The 20,322-nt window shown below is 43.0% G+C and overlaps 1 protein-coding gene across 5 annotated transcripts in view; it reads left to right on the top strand.

Annotated features, from left to right (window-relative positions):
- Positions 1 to 955: 955 nt before the first annotated feature.
- The window catches only part of DOCK1 (dedicator of cytokinesis 1), a 316,081-nt gene continuing 296,714 nt past the window's right edge, over positions 956 to 20,322 (top strand). For 3 of the 5 annotated variants that reach the window (XM_042792609.1, XM_042792599.1, XM_042792597.1), the window contains exon 1: positions 956 to 1,192. In XM_042792609.1, the coding sequence (XP_042648543.1) occupies positions 1,000 to 1,192 (193 nt within the window). In that variant the 5' untranslated portion in view covers positions 956 to 999. The remainder of the gene's footprint in view (positions 1,193 to 20,322) is intronic. The other 2 variants (XM_042792604.1, XM_042792594.1) reach the window with 1 other exon arrangement.

The raw sequence follows: 20,322 nt of genomic DNA, 5'->3' as shown, positions 1-20,322 counted from the left end.
AGAAAGTAAGAGGAGAGGAGAGAGATTCAGCCCTGATCTCCAAAGAGGACCTATTTTCATTCTTATATTTGTGGTATGGGGCTTCTCCTTTGGTAGAGGACTAGTCCTAACGAACGACAGCCAGTCAGACATTTCACCTCTCATTCTCTTAAGTGTTATCTTTCAGATTTGTCTTGACTTTTACAAAGTTTACTCTCTTTTTGCTAAAGACCATTTTTAACATTTTCTTTCTAAATCACGCTTCTGGGTCTCTCCAAGAGCGTGAGGGTTGGGATTAGGAAGCTCAATTCCCCCACTCGTTCTTTCGTAATCACATATTCTAATTATCCAGGCGATGTTAAGTTTGGACTAGGTTTTGGATTTAGGCTTAGAAATCAGGAGTTTTCTAACCTTTATGGCCAAGGAAGGATTTACTCGGAATGGTGTGCCTATCAACATAGCAATACCCAAACGCAGAGAACCTGCTACTCTTAAACATTAGCAGAAACCCTATTTTAGTGCCGCCTCTCTGGGAGGGAAGCAGACAGAAATCCTCGAGGGCCAGGTGGCTGGAGGGATCAGAACAGGAGCCAAAAAAAAAAAAAAAGAAATCTGAGAAACTGGTGATTTATTGGGAGCGAGTGTCCTGAAAAAGATTCGGCCCCTTCTGCTGGAGCTGCCTGGCAATGTGGCACCGAGGAAAGTCACGTTGGCTTTGCAGGCAGCCGGTTTCGCGCAGGTGAAGAAACTTTCCGGCAGATTAAGGCCAGGTGTACCCGGAATGTAATCACGCAATTAGCGAGGCTGCCGGGGAGGCACCACCCCACCCCGCTTTCCTTTGTGAGGGAACGAGATGGGACGCGGCTGCGGGGTGGGGGTTCCCGTCAGGGACTCCGGCTCCTTCCCTCAGTGGGGAGCGCACCGCCCCCCCCCCTCAGTACCCCGGGAGCGGGTGGGTGGCTGAGGGGGGCGGCTGAGGGAGGGGGGCGGCCCCCGCTCCCGCCGCCGGGCCGGGGCGCCATGCCGCTGGCTCCGCCCGCACCACATGACTCCGCCGTCGGGAAGAAACTTTTTCCCGTCCCGCTGTCGGAAAATGGCGGCGTAGGAACGGGGCTCCCGCATCCCCGGCCCGGTCCGACCGCTTTTCCCCCCCCTTCCCCCAGCGCCATGACCCGCTGGGTTCCCACCAAAAGGGAGGAAAAATACGGCGTAGGTGAGGACCCTCCCGGCCCCGCTCCCGTTTCTCTGCCGCGGGCCTTCCCCCCTCCCGATCCCTCCCCCCCTCCTTCCCCCCCCCCCCCCCCCCCAATCCCTCGGCTGCCCCGGAGCCGGTCTCCGGCGGCCGCTGCTTTCGGCGGGCCGGGGCCGCGCTTCCCCGGGCACCGGGTTTTCCTCGGAAAACCTCCTCGTCCAGCGGCGGGGTGCGGGGTGGGCCGGTGCCCCCCGGGTCCCCCCCGCCGGCTGCCGCCCCCCGCCCGCCCGCCGGCGATTTCCTGAGGGAAAGTTTAGAAGCTGTCCGGAGACGCCGGGCAACCAGCGCTTGAGTCGGCTTCGTTAAAAAAAAGTTGCTTTTTCTTCTATGTATTATTTTTTCCTTCCTGAGTACTACTTTGTTTGAATAGAAGAGGGCTTTGAGTAGTTTTTACGTTAGTTTCTTTCCTCCCCCCACCCCGCGATGGCAGCTAAACAGGATACGCTTCCAGTGCTGGATCCTCGGTGGGAGCTGTGCAGGGTCGCTGGGAAGCGATGCCCAGTGCTCCCTCCTCTGTATCCCTCCTGAGGAGAGAAAGGTTTTCAAGGCTACCGAAAGAAAAAGCTCATCATTTTGCAGGGAGAGTGATTTTTATACAGATGAGGGGTTTCCCCTGCGCGCTGCTGTCCGGGGATCCATTTCGTACTCTGCTTCTTCCGTCCCTCTCAAACAGAGGGGGATTGTTCTCTGCCGGTAGTTAAAACATCTCCACTGTAATTAAACGGATCCGAACTCGGGGCGGTTTTGGGCAGTGTTGTGCCGAGAGGGCCCGTCTTGCTTTTGAGGATGTTTCGTTTTGATCAAAAGCTTTTTCCTAGGGGTTATGGAGAAGAAAACTTTGTTGGCGTGAGTGAGAATATTTGTCTTGGGGAAGGAAATGATAAATCTGACTCTTCAATTTGGAAATTTAAAATGCAATTTTGCCACGGTTCTTGGACTCTATTGGTTGTGAAAAACATCTTTCTTGTATGTCCACAGCTAAGCCTTGTATAAGCAACGTGAGCAGGAAGAATGGAGTTTCTGGGTCTAAGTTGAGCCCAAGAGAATTTTAGGAATTAATTTAAATTCTGTGTGTACATCCCTAGAAAACGAGAGCATGACTTTTAAATTACTAGAGAATTCTAGCCAGCCAGTTACACCGTGTGAGACCTGTGAGTAATTTCAGTGCTGAGGATGCAGGACAAATATATGGAAGCAGAAGAGCTACAGATGGCAGTCACTTATTGAGATTTCCAAATAACCTGCTTCGTAGTGTGGGATGGGTAGAGGTATTTCTCAAAGACTGGAATGCCTAAATGGTCACGTAATATATGCTAGTGTTACACACCAGTGACACTCGAAAGCAAGTTCCTCTTTTTCAGGAACTCTTATCGCCGCCGTGGTGGAGGCAATTGCCTGGACCTGGCTTTCCAGGAATTGATGTCTTACAAGTGATTTTGAAAGGGTGAGAGAACAAGTGTGCAATAAACTGAATGTTTAAAAATATACTTTATTTGGATATCCACTGTGGGAAACTGTATGTGTAGTAAGAGAACTAGACTTAAATGTAATGTTAGAAAAAAAAAATATTTCGCAGTTCTAAAAAGCACAAGACTGTGTGCTCGATTGGTGCTCAACTGGTATTTTTTGTTGGTGTCCACTGCTCTGGAGAGAAGTTTGTCATGGTTTATTAATAGTTTGTTTTTCTATGATAGTTTTTTTTTTTTTTTTCTTGCAAGTTAGCTGAGAGGGATGATCATTGGCAAAATTAGGGTATTTATCTGCTGAACTGCAGGGGTGTGAGAGTTGAAAGTAGATGTGGTGTTGCAAGGAGGTAAAATCGGATTTGGAGCTAATTGGACGTTGTGATTCACTGGCCTGTGCTATGCTGTTAGATGCTGTTTTGGGAGGGATAGCTTCTTTTTGGTGTCACTGGGGTTTCCTCCTGAGGAAGGTGAATGTTCAGCTTGGTTATACTTGTTTTAAACGCCTTTGTGTTGTTGAAAAAGGGTGCTTTTGTACACTGCGAGATTTCTGATGTTTTATTTTTTGCTGCTTGTGAAACTTTCAGGTTGTGGCGAAATTGATGCGGAAGTAACATAGTCTCAGACATGAATGGAGGAGGCACTGTTAAACTGAGCATGCTAACATATGAATATTTTTCTTCCTAACTATTTCCCATGACCGGTCCTGGAGACTGACTTTGGATCAGTATTGTCTGACAGTGAAACAGAAACATTTGCGTGTTCCCAAATAGGATTGTTAATTGAACTGTCATCTTGGTGACATGTGTATGTAATATACTTAGGGTGTATATTTCACTAAAGCAGAAATAACAAAGTATCTATTGTATTTTACATTATTTATGTCACAGCTGTGGGAGCTCAGAAATGTGTGTATGTATACGCACGTGTGTATATATACATATAAGATGTGTGTATATAAAATAGGCACATGTGTATACATAATACCTATATATACTTTTTTCTTCCTCTTGACTAGTGTGTGCGACTAAGCTTGCTTAACATCTTGAGTCCTGAAGATTTTCTGGCAGCATACAGGTGCATTAAGAAACGCTCCTCCTGCTCAACCCACTCCACCTTGCACGGTGGGGTTTGCAGATGATGCTGGATGTCCAGCGTACGTGTAAACTAAACTTACTGCCTTAAAATGAGGAGTGCTGCCGCATAATGCATAGGCGTTATCTCAGCAGGCAGTTGTGAGCGTGACTCAGCTCCACTTCCTGAGGGAATTCAGGGCTCAGCGCGCGGGGAGGTTGGATGGGGAATGGGAGTGGATATAAGGCGATAATACAGTTGTTAGATTAACATATGGGGAACCATCCGAAACGGGAAAACGACTGGCTTAATTGCGGTAGCTTTTCTCAGCTCCTGATGCTGCGTATCCCCCTTCGTCTCAGCGTCTGGCTCTGGGTTTCGGCTCTCGCCCCCAGAGCGGGTGGGAAGGCATGAGGTGGTGGCGAGATGGGCATCTGGGTGTGTGGCTTCCTCAGCAGGGACATTAGAGGCTTTTAGGGAGCCTCGGAGGCTGCTTATGTCCGCTGCGTACCCTCAGCGTCCCAAGCGGCTGCGGAGTGTGGCTGTTCAGTCTCACGTTTCCTGCTTTTAGTGTGATACAAAAATGGTAATTTTGGTGTACTTCCTTATGCCAGCGGAGAGGAGAGGTAATGAGCTGCTTTAGGAAGTCTGTGAGCCTGAATAGGGCTTCTGAGATAGCATGAAGTGTCTCTAGTAACTTCCAAATCCTCTCGATTCTTCTGTCATTTGACCCTTCTCCTTTGCACTTAAAACTGCAGTGAGAGGTAGAACTGGCACTACTGCGGTTACTACAGATACTGTATTTAAAATGCCATTGTGTTCAACAGTATGTGCAGATATGGAGTAATTAAACCACTAGTGTGATAGTTTAATTCCTTTTTTTTTTTTTTCTTAATGTTGAAATAGAAAAATAGTGTGTCCATGCATGGTCAGGTGTAGAAAGAGAACTTCTTGGCTACAGGGCTTGTGCTCTGTGAGAGATCCTCTTAATTTTTGGATGCTGATACTGCTTTCCTCTGCTACTCCTAAGGAGTCCTTGGAAAACATGGATAGTCATGCCCTTGCCGTGAGCAATAAGCCAGTGGGGGCTCTGACTGGCAGGCAAGGTGCTCCTGGATTTGGACAGCTTCATAAATGCAAAGCCTTGATGAAGAAAGGGCTGGATATCTGTATGGGAAGGTGCATTGACTGTTGCTACTTCAGGACAGCAGGTTATGTCTGGGTAGGTGCTTCCTAATGCCGTGTATTAGGTCAAAGATAACGTACGTGTCAAGGATACTAGCTTTATAAAAATAGTCTGTACTTTTGTGACTGAATATATACAGTTGTTGGACTTCCATTGCATGTCTGGGTGCTGTTAGTCTTTTCCCGAAGTGGATGGGGTGCTGCAAGTACTTGAGACGGTATCTGTTGTTCTTAATCCTCAGCCAGTATCATGAAATCTGCTCAGGTACACTCTATGCTGCCTAGGGTGCATGTCTACATGTGCATTAATTAAAAACCCAACCAAAGAAACAATAACAAGCAAACAAAAAAACTCAGCCTACAAACTAAACCAATTTTACTGGGAGCCACACCAGTTGGGAGTTCCTGTACTTTTGCTTGTTACTGGTGAGATTTTGTTGCATGTCATGACGGGGCAAATCATAACTTGCTGGATTTTAGATGCTTTGAAACAGGATGGACTTTGGCTGCATTTCGAGGTTAGAGTATTTTATAGTGCCTCTCTGAAATTGGGATAGCTTTTCAAAAGGTATATATAAAAGCATCTTCAAACCAGGTATACAGAAATATATATATTTTTTTTTCTTATTATTAGGGGAGGGCTATAACAAGTTGGTGGACTAAGTGGTGATTCGAAGGTCATGATATATAAGTTTTTCAAATGAGTTCTGCCCTTGTAATGGCCCTTTGAAAGGGGGAGGATGGGGATTTGCTAAGAGCGGTGCTGTTGAAAGCACAGGGATTCCTACGGCCAAGCACTGCTGCTTTGCTTCTGCTGCTTGAGGGAGGCCTGCAGTGGTTTAGGACAGATTTAAGGCTTTTGTGGAATCCTGCATTTAGACTCCCCAACTGCAGTGAGTGGTGTGGCCCATGGCGACTGTCTTGCTTAGTAAGAGAGTTGATCTTGTGCTTGCATATTTGTGCCTTAAAACAGGAAAGAAAAAGTTTTTAGGAGATAGGAAAAGATGCGTTTTAGGAATTTTAGTGGTGCTGTGTTGTGAGGTTTGGGGCCGTCTGGCAGGGCAGGACGGTTACCTTTGTACTGTTGCTGACAGCAGGACTGCGTTCAGACACGTCCCAAACCGATGGAGTAAAAACACCCGTGCAACATTTGCTGATGTATTTATCAGTGCATTACCAGGTTGAGAAAACACGTGCAGATTCAGTCTCCTAGAGACAGCATACCCTGCTGTATGCCCAGATTAGAGTTTTATTTTCTGATATTTTACAATACCTTTTAATTCCCTGCTTGCTGGGGGGATGCATTTCTGTGCTTCCCTGTCCCTGGCATCACATGAGGCAGAGGTAAGGGACTGGTGGATGAACTAAATGAATTACCTTAATTTGAGTGTAGGCATGTGCTTGATTATGCTCAGTTTACTCAGCAGCCACTACTGCTCTCTGTCAATAAACAATTGTTGCAAGCAACAGATTGGAGAGGGATAAAGACACCGGATAAGTGGAAGCAAGCGTGTACTCCTGTTTGCTTTTGTCCAGGTCAGTGACATTACAAACCAGGATTGTTCTGAGAAATTATTCCTGTAGGGATTTACCAGAAATACTTTTTTGTGTGTGTGTGTTTTCTTTTGTTTTCCCCTCATAGAGCACATACTGACTTCCTACAGGCAGCTGACTGCCTACGGTCATAATACAGAGCTTTTATTTAACTCTGCAGAGTAAGGTGTCAGCCAGTTTAGGGATTTTTCAGCTGTTAATTAACACTCTTGTTCCTAGAAAATAAAAGGGGAGGGGGAAATTCCACAAGATGAGGATTTACACTTTACAAGTATGGAAGTGACAGTAGGAAAGTCCTGATTGAATGTTTTCTGTTTGGCATCAATTCAGGGGGAAAACCATTTCTGAATTTCCACCTGAATTTCAAGTAGTACCTTGGTACGTTCTGTAGTTTTCCTCTTTGTCTTTCATAGCCATAAATGCTTGATTTAGGTGCACTGATACAATTTTAGATTGTTTGCCATACTTGGCACAGCTTTCTTTGTATTATAAATGTGTTTTTCTTTCTGCATAGGTAAAACTTTCAGGAAAGGGGAAAGTAACTGGATGCAACTTAGTCAAACTGCATCTCCAGGAAGCCTGTCTATCAGCTTGCAACTACAGGCATAAGCATTGCAATAATTTTTCTTTGAAATAGTTGTGTTTCTGGAGTTTGTCCGGTATTGGCTGTGGAGCACATGCAGGATACACTTTGTCTAATCCTGTAGTAGTCCTTCAGGACTGAAATCCAATACATCTTGTTAAATACCTGTAGATGTGTCCAATTTTAGATAAATAGCTGAAAGCTGACATATTAATGAATCGAAGCTCAAATGAGGAACTAGGGCTAATCTAGTTTTGAAGTATTTGCTCTATTATACATGTCAGTCTTAACTCTCCTCTTCTACTTGCTGCAAGTCTGAAACTTTCACAGAACATTCAGTGGTGGCCAGTCACTGTCTATCTGAAATACACTGGCTGTTCTCTATGGGTTGTCTTTGACAGGGAGATGGACCACTGAAAAGTTAGCTTTTTTTTTTTTTTTTTTTGTAAACTTAGAAATGTTTTTAATTCTGTTTTCTGGCCTGTGGTGGATCCCAAAGCTATTCTGACAACAGTTGTTTCCTGAATAATTCTTTAATGAATTCCTTAATGAGTTACTGGAATACTTTCCTCCTTTAGCTTGGGGGGGAAATTGAAATCATGCCCTCTGCAAACCAAAAGAATGTTCAAAAAGAGATAATTCTTGTAATTCTTAAACTTTATCTACGTTTTCAGGCTGTGGTTGTGAGAACATTCATATATTTATAGTATTATTTATCTTCCCATGTTTATGTAATTTGTGCATTAAATCTGATTTCTGATGTAAAGACTTGTAACGCAAGAAGCAGCAGTTGCTGAATTTCAGTTTCATCAGCAAAATATGAAATATCTCTGGAAATACTTTTCCGCTCCATATAGCTTTGTAACTAAACTGAAATAATTACATTGAGAACTATTATGTGTAATCATGTATCCATATACATAACAAAACAAACAGATGGATGAATAACTGAAGTAACTATTGGCTGTGATACTCAATTTTTTTTTTTTGTTTGTTTTTTTTTTTTAATAATATTTCTTAGCACTGCTGCTTTATTTAGAGTACTGTTTATATTATTTTAGCACAGACCTTTTTATAACATGGTTTCAGAGGTTTGGGGTGGCTGATTTTACCAAAGGGTGTTGGAGTAACAAAATGCCTTTCTGGTACTCAGCAGAAAATACCAGCAAGTGATACAGGATTTGCTGTGTAATTATGGACACAAATGGAAGTAAAAGTGTATGCAGTTGGTCTGTACGTTTGTAGACACTTTGTTTCTTAAGGCACTCTGTTCTCTGCCTCTCTACTGTTGTAGGAGCCGTGTCACTTCAATGCTTCTACTACACAAATTAATCAATATTTAGGTTAAAAACCTGCTTGAGCAGCTCCCAAGCTGAGCTGGGTGCAGGGGTTTTGGAGCGTACTGCAGTAAAGCAGGAGACCCGTGTGTGGAGGGCATCGTTGAGAGTTGTCTTCCTGGTGGAGGAACCTCATGGCTTGATGTGGTGATTTCCTAGCTGGTTGCTGGCAGAGCTCCCTGGAGGCACAGCTGCTGAGCAGCTTTGAAAATGCACAGCTGGCAGTGTGGGTAGGGAGAGCACACCAAGTGTGAAGTGCCCGAGAGCCTCTTGAAACATCCACATACCTTTTGGAAGCCCAACCCTAGGTTGTGTTTGCTCTGCTTTCTCCTTATTCTCCAAACAAAGCACGGAAGTACTGACATCGCTCAGTTTGAAGCTGAGTGTAATAAAATAACATATGTTTAGGGAACGTAGCTGAATAGCCTGTGGGTCCCAGGAGGAGGTCACTGATGCCAAACAAGAAGTTGATGACACCGGACTGTACCCAAACCTTATGTGCAAGGACCTTCCACTGTGCTGTGTTAGTGGAGGAGCGCTTTCCTAATTTCCATACATGGAATAAAAAAAAAAAAGGAATTTAGAAGAAATAAGATGGCAAACCCTGGCACTGGTGGTACCTGTGGTCCCTGCATAAGGCTAAAGGGAGTTGTTGGGAGGGGGAGGCATGCCTGCCTGCTTCCAGCTGATGCTTTAGCCTTTAACATCCTCCTAATTGTGCCGGCTGGTCTGCATGAAAAAGTGTTGGCTGTAGGGAATGGTTCAGTGAATGCGGTTGGGTGCTGGTACTGAGGAGTTGCTTCTGCTTCAGTGTGGTGTGTGTATAATATTATCTGTAGCGAAGGCTGAGAATCAGAAATGAAATGCAGGCAACTGGTAATGTTAAAAGTATTCCTGTAGTGGACCCTGAAACAGGAAATATCTCAATGCTGAGCCAGATGGAAGTAGCTGATGATAATTTGAGTTTCCAAGTCTTGACGCAGATGGTGAACAATTTAAGAGGACGCTTGCTTTCAAAAAAATCTGCTGTGCATGTGACTTCAGTGAACAAATCATGACCCTGAAATGGCAGTGGATTATCAAGGCAGTGACTTGGAATGCCCTATAAATACTGTCCTCTAGAGGAGGGGTTGCACTGCAGTTTTAATGACTAAGTAGAGATATGGTTAAGGATGTCACTTTGCCAGGAAAGTTACAGATAAAGGTCCGTGGGAACCTTTAAACTTTCTCTTGACTGAAAATATAAAGTTATTCCCCCAAAATATGAGCATTTGTGTAAAAACTAACATCAAAGTGGCTAGAAGTGGAGTTTTTACTTTAATTATTACTGTTTTTACACAATGAAATATGAGCTAAAAGAGGGTTTGTTTATCAGCTCTTGTTTGCCTTGCGTGGACCTCCTGTTGCTCAGTGAATCTGGAGAAGGGACCAGCTGCAGGTGTGACCCAAGTCTGGGTTTATTCCCTCCTTCACTGCTATGGAGACTGTTGTAGAATGGTTAGCTGTGACTCTGTCCTGGCTTCTGCCTTGCCAGGCAGCCTGGGTGTTTGAAAAGCTTGTCTTCATGCTTTTGTTATTTTTTCTGACTGTTATGGAGCCGCACGGGAGCATGTTAACTTTTTTGCTGTTTTGCTTTGGACAATCTATGGCTTGTTTGTAGCTTGAATATGCAGAAAATAATTCTCATACTCAAGCTTATAGTGTGCTCTGTCTAAAGTGAGGTAATGGTGATGCCCAGTGTCTGGCCTCAGGGTTGGCTGCTGGATGGTCTGGTGGCTGCTGGATGGCCTGGTGGCTTTGGGCTCTGCATATAGCAATCTATATTGCTTTGTATCTTTTGAGGAAAATGTGATTATGATACAAAGCTGTCTACAGTTATACATGAAAGCTTTCTTGCTGGTTGTTTCTTTTCCTCTGTATGTTTTGTAATCTGTCAGATGCTTCTTAATTTTTAATGTTTTCCAAGCGTTTTTCTTGTCTTGTATTTTGTCCTTATACACAAATGCCCACCGGTTTTCTGCAGGCATCACCCATCATCTTGTTGTCCCTGCTGGAATTTCTTCCTTCCTGCTCACCTGGCTACCCCTGCTTCACCTTTCACATTGTTGGGAAATAGTGTTTATCTTTGGAGACTTATAACTGGGGCAAATGGAAAATATAGGAGCACTGCTATTCTTTCTCCCTCCAGTAAAGAACTGTAAAACCTCTTTGCTCATTTGCAGTATGTGGAGGCTGAATCAAATCACTTCACTAGTGGGTGATGTGTGTGGTAGATATGGATCCTCATCCACCTCCTGCTGTTGTACTGTCTGACTGTTGCCTGTTATTTTTTTCTTATCATGACTAGTAGGTGTTGGTTGTGTCTCCATCAATCCATTGCCTTCTTGATGCTTCTTGGACCAAGAATATTAGGTGGGGCAGACTTAGACTTTCCCTTCCCCTCCCCATCTGAGGTTGTGTGTTGTCGTGGTGGTGTTTTGTTTGTTTTGTGTGTTTTTTTTTTTTTTTTTTTTTCTGGTGTATTTTTTTTTTTTATTATTCTGTAGATTGATCTCTGAAGTTTCCAGTGCAAAGGGTAGGTGGTATAACAGTGGTTTTACTGATAATATTTTTAGTAAGTTGGTTTTAAAAAAGAAAGTGGTTTGTGGCCTTTTTTTAAAGTTTAGTTTTGGAGGCATTTGGCCTCTCATTTCAAATTGTAGTTGCTCGGTAGAAGGTATGTCTTCTGATACAACAGTATCTAACTCTGCTTCCTTCCTCAACAACCTGTCAGAGCAATGCCTCTAGCTGTTGACAATCTGTCATTGACCTCTCTGTCCCCTTGCTTAAGTCTGTTCTGCACTTTTTTTGGTGTCTTTTCTGATGCTGCTCACTAATGGTTGGGCATAAAGAAGACAACCTTTCTTTCATGGAATTCCCAGGCAATGGGCAGCAGCGTGCTAGAAGAGCAACTCAAAATTTCTGTAAGACTGGGACTTGCTCACAAACACAGCAGCTGCCATTGGCTCCTCTTAAAAATGAATTTAGTGACATATGACAAAGCACTGGAAGGGATTGAAGCAGTGGGTAAAGATCCCTTTCCCAGAGTTTTCAGTTATTGAGCTCTTCTGATGAGAAAACAGTTGTTCTTGCTCACAAGTTAAGTGTCTGGAGATGAGAACAGATATTTTTGTGGCTCAGAGGTATTTCTTAGGCAGTAGTTTCCACAGTGTGTGAGTCAAATGGGACAAAACAGCAACCCCAAACTTTTGATGGAGAGCCAAATATTCTTTTGGTATTTATTATATTATCCTTTTTTTGGTTTTATTTGTTGTTTTTGTTCTTGAGTGTTTCACTGTAAGTGAGAATCTAAAAGGATTGAAAAAAGCATTAGACATTTCTAGTTGAATGTGTTCTTGAAATGATTTATTAACAGATTTTTATCAATAACTTCTGCTGCAGAAGAGGCCTCTGTTTATTTACTGAACTGTGATAGCAGGTGATTTAACTCGTTCACATTTCTGCTTTAAAATACAGCAAGTGCAGTTTGGGCTTAATGCACCAGTTGCCTGTTTCTGCAGCTACAATGCATGAAGGTGAACGTGTTCTTGGCTGAACACTGGAAGAAGCTTTCATACCATTAGGGCTTGAATATCTAAAATACTGGGATAACTGTGTATGCTTTTACAGTCCAGGCGTGATACCATCTACAATGCAGCATGTTGATCTGGGAGCTATTCTTACATCAAGATAGAAACTCTAAGCTTAGGAGTTCATGTATTATGTTTATATAATAGTGTCTTGGTGTTTCTGTAACATTTACATAAGGAGTGTAGAAAATATGAAATCTTGCAGAGGGGAAATGGGGTAATTGAATACCAGCTCAAGTGTTGATAAGGTGGGTGGGATAGTGATAGCGTTGAGTAATGACTGAGTAAACTTGGTAAAAAATAAAATATTGGTGAACATTAGTAAAGCCCTGGGCTCATACTATTGTGTTTCCCTTCCTACTGCATCTGCACGTCACAGGCATTTCTGTTGTTACCTTTGCATGCAGCAACACAGTCTTGCTCTTGGGACGCTAATGGACCAAGAAACATTTTTTAAAGTCTAAATTGTTTTTCTTCAGTACACCAAAGGCTCCTAATTGAGAGGAGTAAGTTGGATGTCTACGGGAAAACAGCACAAAAACTCGCCTCCATCCTCAGCATGCAGGCTTTGGAATGGGATGAGTTTGTATAAAAAATGAGCTGTTTTCTGGATGTGGGGACTTGGATTGAGCATACAATGTGCTAGCTACCATTATTTTTTTTTTTTGAAAAGTTTTGTTTTGAGGTAGGGATCCTGAGAGTGTTGAATGAATTGAATAGTTGAGAAATAACCACTGGTTATTAGACTAATGGCGTATTTTTACAGTGGGGAAGACAAATGTTTTAAGTGGAAGTGGTTGTGGAGGACAGATACGCTGTCTAGTTTCGCACAAACTTGTGCTGCCTGTTGGAGCTTGCCAGATACGAACGCTTGAGCAGATTTAGTACCTTCTGTGTTGCTTTGGAAATCATTACAGGGAAATGGTTCTCCTTAAGCTGTTGTTTCCAGTGGGGCAGGGCTGATCTAGCCAGGAGCTGGCTCTTGCTTCCTCTGGCCGGTGCTACCCTGGGCTGCCAGCGAGCCTGTGCTGCGTGCTAGTGCTTCACCTCTTCTCAGTGAATAGTTGGAACGATTCTGGGCAGATAACATGTGAAAAAGAAAGAATAGTTAAAGTATTTTTTTCTTATAGCATCTTGTTAGCAAGTTACTGCTGGGTTAGTGGCACCTTAGCCACCCTCCTGGCATTAATACACGTGACTGTAGGTGGTGGTTTTAAAATACACTCTCTTCAGGTAGTTATGTGTAGGAAGTAAGGTGTTACGGCCTTGAGCTATTCTGAACTGATGGCGGATGATTTTTGAGGCCTGGGGCAGTAAGGGTAGCAGTTACAAGGGCTGCCTTTGACACATTTCAGTAGGCTGAGGGGTGCCCTGGCAATGGGGAAGCAAACTGGTCAGTGGGACAGGGCTCAATGGCTGCTGGTGGAAAGTTCTCATCCGGGAATCTCCCATGTTCATTTGTGATAGATTACTGGGCTACATCAGCTTTAATTAGACTAAAAAAATGCTTTAAAATGGTCAAATTAACTCCTGATGAAGTTAAGTGTTGCAACTATACATTTAGGTTCCTATTGCGTGAAAAAAATGTGGAGTTCAGCATCTGTAAGTCTGTACTCTGGTTTTCCCTACTTCCCAGAGGTTTGTGTACTTGATTTATGGAGAGAGTTGAACGTGATGTTGCGTCTTTAAAGAGTAGTAATACCACATCAGTTACATTGCCTTCTTATTTCTATCAGAATGTACATAAAAATTAGTATGGGCTCAAAGGATTCCCTTGAGGTGGGAAACAGGGAGTTTGTAGGGATAGGAGCTCCCTCTGACAGCGCTGGAAGGAAAGCCCGTTGCTCGTGGAAGGGGCTGATGGTGAGAGCACGACCGTGGCCTGGAGCGAGCCGGACAGTGACTCTTTGTTAGGGCTAGCTGCCGAGCCAACTCTGTCGCTCTTCTGAAAGCAGCACGAGGCATGTGATTGCTTACTGGTTAGGAGAAAAACAATTTTCCCCCTGTTTTTGCAAAATGCCGCTCTTATCTTTTAATGCATTCAGTGCTGTTTGACTCGCTTCCATGGTTACGTTTTTCCATTAATTCCGGTATAAGATACAACTTCAGGAAAAGTATCACGTATTTCCAATTTCTGCAACAGCCTAGCTGTTGTGGAAAAGAGAAAGTGTTGGTGGATCAAACTGCGGCTCTTAGCAGGTAATTCTTCTCTCTGGCTGTTATTTCTGAGAAAGCAGAACAAGTTCCTCAGGGATTATGTGTCTCTGGATCTGTGTTCTTTCTCTGTAGTTCTTGCTGTTGGAGACAGCTTGAAGGACTAAAAGACAAATAAGGTGATGGCAAGTAAAAATAAATTGAGTAAGGTTTGATGTGTAAAAAAGCCTGAAACTCTTTTCTCTGTTCCCTGCCCCATAAGCTTTTGTGAGAAAGCAACAGAGGAGTTTTGATTTTGTTTTCCCTTGTGGAAATACTGAGGAGGAAGAAAAGTAGGAAATGAAAACTTTATTCCCATCACCCCATTTTCCCCTTGCTTTAGGCTTTTGGATCTGCATCATCAGCTCTATATTGCAGTGAATAGTGTCTTGCAGGGGCCATTTTTTTGCTAACTATTTCCGTGGTCGTGTGATAGCAGTTTTATTGCGTTGAACTTGATTTTTATAGTCATTGAAATGCCTATTAAAATATAGCTGTGACATTAAGCTCACTGCTATAGAAATGCTTAGTAAAAGACACCTTCTTTGAAAATTCTGTGCGGTGCAATAGATACCTGCTGCACTGGCCAGGGAAAAGCTTGAAGAAGCAGGGGAGTGATGCGTTGAGAATCTTCAGATGGAGCTGAGTGGATTGTTTTTGTTAAAATCCTTATGCAGGTATAACTGGGCTATATTCTTGCTGGCTTTTGCCTAACAGCAGCCAAAAGCTGAAAAAAGTATTTTCAGAAAGGTTCTGCTTTATCCAATGAAGGATGAAGGTCCTGGAGAACTGGCTGTGTCCGTCATCCACGATTGGTCTTCTACCCAACCGGTATAAGAGGTGCTCCCAACTGTCTGGGAAGATAGATGCCCTCTTTGAGCACCAAATTGACAACTTGTGATTAAACGTTTGTGCCTGTGCAGACTTTGACCATAATTTGTGCTGGTTTAGCCCAGAGCACTGAACTGGGAAGGACTTGAGGGTTGACCTGCATTGTGCACGTGACTCTAATATAGTCCCTTTCATAAGTTGGTTTTAAGATTGAGCTTGTTGCGTTTGGGGATGTTTGTACCTGCTTCTGGGTTTGGCAGGACAGTTTGGAACTGCACTGCTCTGCGTGGGACCTTCTCCCAAGGCTGTGGTCCGTGTCGGCTGAAGTTGATGCTGTCCCCTTCCCGTGCTTGGCCACGTGCTGCTGCCTTCGCTGCTCTGCCGTTGCTGGTTTTCCTCCAATTGCTCCGAGTTATTTACAGAGCTATCGAGGAAGAAGCACGGAGGTTCTGAGCAAGCTGAGCTCCTTGCAAGTGTTGGCTGAGGGACGAGGTGGGCGGCAGCACGGGCGCAAGGGAAGGGGCAGGGTCATGCAGTTGGAGGCACATCAGCCAGGAATGGGTGTGGAGCTGTGGTGCTGCCACCTTCGGGCACTTGTCATCTCTTGGGGCACCTCCATCTAATGATATGGCCCGATGTTGACTCATGACCAGTTCATACACGTTTGATCCTCCGCCAGCATTGACCGTAAGCTGAACTCGTGCCTCCTCCCCTTTGGTGTTTAACTCCTTTCCTTCCTTCCTTCTCATGCCTGGCAGATACCTTGATGCGTTTTCTGCACAGCAATACTGCAAATTTTGCCAAGACTTCAGGTAGAGGCTGCTTTTAATTCTAGTTAATTAAAAGCACAGAAGTCCAGATATGTGATGGTTAGCGTAGTGCATGCTCAGATGCTGTCTTTGCCTTCTTTGAGGCTGTTGCCTTTAGGCCCACCATAGCAAGAGCCGAGTTATCACTTCTTAATGTCCCCCAGTGAAATGTAGGAAATTCAAGGGAACATCAAAATTCACTTACTTTGTGATTCTGTGTTACCAGAAGACAGATGCTGAGACATCTGCCTCTAGATAATGTTTTCTGTTTGTCTAAATCAGCATCTTGCTTTTTCTACAAGAGCCAGTGTTAAGAGCTTGGGGTGGTGTGATTACTTCTTGCATACAATGTGTTTCAGCTAATGGACTTTTTAATATTAAAAATTGATTTGAATGTTCTTGATTGTGCTTCTTGTTAGCTATGCATTATGGCACACTATTAATGCTGTTCTAGTCAATAATGATACCTTTTTTTAATGCTAGTTTCAGTTTTATACCCTCAGTACTTAGCAGTGAAGTACTCTGAATACAGATTAAGTAGCAAGAAGGAGGAGAGAAAGCTGTTAAGAGTGAGTTGGCATCTTACTTCATTAGCTCCCTAAAAATAAAGTATCTGGCTTAAAAGGGGAGAGAAGGAAAAGCAAGAACCTGAAACTGGTTCTTGGAACATGGAAATCTTGGATAGGTCCAGAGCTTTTTTTTTTTTTTTTAATTAGAGCAAAAAGGACAAGTGTGCATCTTGTTCTGTCCTACTTGAGATTTGCCTGTAGGAATCAGCAACAGGGTGGTTATGCTTCTGGAAGGCAATGTGACTTAAGTTCGAGGAGTGCTCTGGATTTATGAAGTTTCCTCAGTTTATAAATTCGTGTTGGGTAATGATAAGACACCAGATATGTTGGAAAACATATTGCTCCTGTGTGTTGTCATCCGTTATAAAACCTGACGGGTCAGGTTGTGTTTATAGAGGCTTGAGTGTCCCTTTGCCCTTTCTGGGCTGTGCTCAACCTGGACTCGCGTGGGAATACGATTTCCACATGAACCAGTATGTGTTTCAGGTATTTGCTGCTCAGGTGGAGGATGGGGAAAAGGAATGTCTCCCCTGTTTAAGGGAAAATGAGAATAAATCCTTACTATCTACTTAAACTTGCTGGACTTAATCTAGTCCTGCTGGAGAGATACCTGCAGTAAGTCGCATTTGTGGATTTAATCAGTGAGATGGACTATGTTACTGGGGAGGAGGAGCCACGAGCTGTATTTTCTTCGTTAGCTTGATGGTAACTGTTCAAATCTAAGAGTTTCTTCAGGCTTCTTCTGTTTGTAGGAAAGGCACCTTTTGTGAATGTTTGGACAACAGAATAACTAGAATATTGAGAAAGAACTGTGAACCAATCTTGGTGAGACCAGGAATGGCAAAACACAAGGTGACTTGGCAGTAAGGCAGGAAGACCTACTCTTGGCTAATGTACACATGAAATAATAGTCTTTAACAAATCTTAGCTGCAACTCCTGACTCGTTCTTTTTTTATTCTTCCTTCTCCATTAGACTCCACTGAAAAAATTAGAAACTTGTCTGCATAAGTAACACAGGACTAAGGAGTCTCCCTAATACTGAAAGCAACCACTTCCCATTTAGAGAACATAGGAGGAAAACCTTGAGGTTTCTTTTAATATTGGAGAATTTACAGAAGATTTTGCTTTTGCCTCTGCTGTTTCAGTCTGCTTTAATGGAAAAAGAACAATTACGATTTGGGGATTTATTTTTTTTTTTTTTAAAGATAGGGTACAATAAAGCTGATAACGTGTTAAATGCAGTTTGTTTTCTTTTAGGAGTGTGGAAGGACTAATACAGACTTCAATGCAAAGTAATTGCAGGGAATATTACTCTAACATTTTTATGGCATCTTAAGATATCTCAGCTTTCATACAGTCAGAAAATCTTTTTCAGTATATATTGATGTTACCTTTGTTTGCTTTTTCCTTTTTCCTCCCTGTCACCTCTCTAATTCTTCTAGCGTTGCACTCCTCATTTTTCTGATGCGCACAGATTAATGAGTGCAGTTCAGTAGAGGTGTTTGTTTTGTATTCTTTAGCAGTAAATGGGTTTTTAGTGCAATTACTGTAATGCCCTATTCCTTGTTCCTTTTTTTTATCAACTCCTGGAGTTGAAAAAATTGCTCTTTCTATGCCCACACTAATTCTTTGCTTTTGGCACTTCAGTACTTTTGTGTAGATGTGCTCTGGTTGAGATGGGAGGAGGAGGAGGGGAGCAGGGAGAGCCTTTACCCAGAGAATCGCTCGGCTGAAAGCACAGCTGATGAGGAAAAATATCTTTGGTGGTGCTGAAACCTGGCGTGGGAATGAGAGGTGGCTTCTGGATGCTTTTGTCACCGTGACTTTGTTGTTTGTGTTTTCTCTTGCCATCTTAGTTCTGCTAGTTACATCTCAGGGCTGAAACTCACAGCTGATGGATATATTTGCTGGGTGCCCTTCAGCCTTTGTCTCAGCTGACTCCACCTCCACTAACTGACATACTAAATCCCTGTGCTGCTGGCTTTGTTCAGTGCAGATCTCAAGAGCCACAACTGTTCTTTATGTATCAGCAGCAAGTCCCCTAAAATTCCTAGATGCTTTCCCTATCGTGAAGAGTTTTAGCTTACCTCAGTTTTTGCAAGCAGCTTAGCTATAAAAGTGTACCTGAAACGGTCTTTTTGGAAGCCAGTGCAACTGTACCCATAACATGGTGGTTGAGGAAATATGGTCTATAGGTGTGATTTTGCAAATATAACAGGCCCCCACAGCTCTACATTAAATGTCATAGTTAATGATGCTTAGAACTGGAAAAGAAAGCTTTATTTGTCTACAACTTTGAGAAAATGTTGCGGTCATTCTCTTCTGCATGTTAACCTTATAATTAGAAAATGTTGGTCTGATGCAGGTGTCCGGGAGGTGCATTGCTTGTGCCAGAGACATCAGAGAGCAGCTGCCCCCTTTATCTTCTCAAGGCTCTGCTGCAGGGAGAGGGGTCCTCTCCTCCTGGAAGGAAGCCACCTTCCTTTGAAGCTGATTGCCATATACTGGGCTGTATGAACCTGATGCTTCATCGATAGTGCGGACTGGAGCCAGGCTGAGGGAAGTGGCACTGGGTTGCCAGAGCCTGAGCTAACTCCCGTATTCCTTCCGTGGAAAAGCAGCATGTTTGGAGCTCAGAAAGCAGCATTTTTCCTGAGCTCTAGTGACTTTGGTATCTCTTCTGCATGGTCTCTTAAGTTACCACTGTCACAGATGTATCCCTTAAGGAGAAAATGCATTGGAAATAGCATTCTTTTAAATGATAAGGGGATGAGAGTATTCAATTGCAATAGAGAAGCTTAGCTGTGCCTCTTGAGTTGAAGTTTATTAGAGAGAAAAAAAAAAAAAAAAAAAAGAAAAACCTGTGCATGCATGAAGACCATCGGGATGCTGTATTAGTGTTAATCATGAGGTTAACTTGCACTGGCTAGGTCTTAGTCATAAGTCTTTTGATGCTTGAGTAACCTTGCTCCTTATCTTGTCTGTGCATTGTAGCAAAGGTTTTTTGAACTTACGAGACTGCGTAACTCCTTTGCCAAAACAGTGAGCCTTGACTCTCAGTTCAGGCACAGTGGGGAGGCCTGACATTAGCTGGTGCAAATATTCCTAGTGTTACATTTAGCTTAGACCTCTCCAAGCTGGAAATCTGTCATGCTGAGAACTGGGTTGTTCAAATTAAGCAAAATTTATTTCAGTTAAAAAAAAAAAAAAAAAATTGAAGTTATACTTCAGGCTTTTAAATATTTCAAATGGTGACTCAGAATACAGTTGATCAGACAAAGTATAAGCATACCGGTTTCATTCTTCCCTCCTCCTAATTTTGTCTTTTCCTTTTAATTAAGCTTTGTTGTTTGCTCCAATCAAACATTTTTATCTGTCATAATGTCTTTTGATGTCACTTTTTACATATAAAAAGTACCCTGAGAGGGAGTTATCTGCTAGCTTACATAGGAGTATGCAGTGTAGTTCATGCCTGGTTTTCTAATCACAGAGGTGGAATGCACTTTACAGTTATTTTGATTGCTTGCTTCATGATCTGTCAGTGCTGCTACAAGCCAAAAATGTGTTTTGTTTTTTGTGTGTGTGTGTTTTTTTTTTTTCCTGTTTGCTTTTTTGTAGACATATTTTTTACACATTTTTGAAGATAAATCCTCCCTCCGTGGCCATTGCCCCTCACTCAGGTCAGCGGGAGCTGTCGTGGGCAGTAATTACCACTTGGTGGCTGTTAGTCATCTTCTGTCAAAAGAATCGGTCATTACAGTGATGCTACTGTTATGTGACCCTGCTTGTTATGACAGAGACCAGTTAGCACTCTTGGTTGTAAATCTGAATGTCTTTTATTCATAGTTGCCTTTGATCCTTAG

This window comes from Tyto alba, unplaced genomic scaffold, assembly GCF_018691265.1.
Source record: "Tyto alba isolate M040663 unplaced genomic scaffold, T.alba_DEE_v4.0 Super-Scaffold_1, whole genome shotgun sequence".
NCBI classification, from domain to species: Eukaryota; Metazoa; Chordata; class Aves; order Strigiformes; family Tytonidae; genus Tyto; species Tyto alba.
Note: the sequence above shows the minus strand (reverse complement) of the source record. Positions and strands in the feature narration are given on the sequence as shown.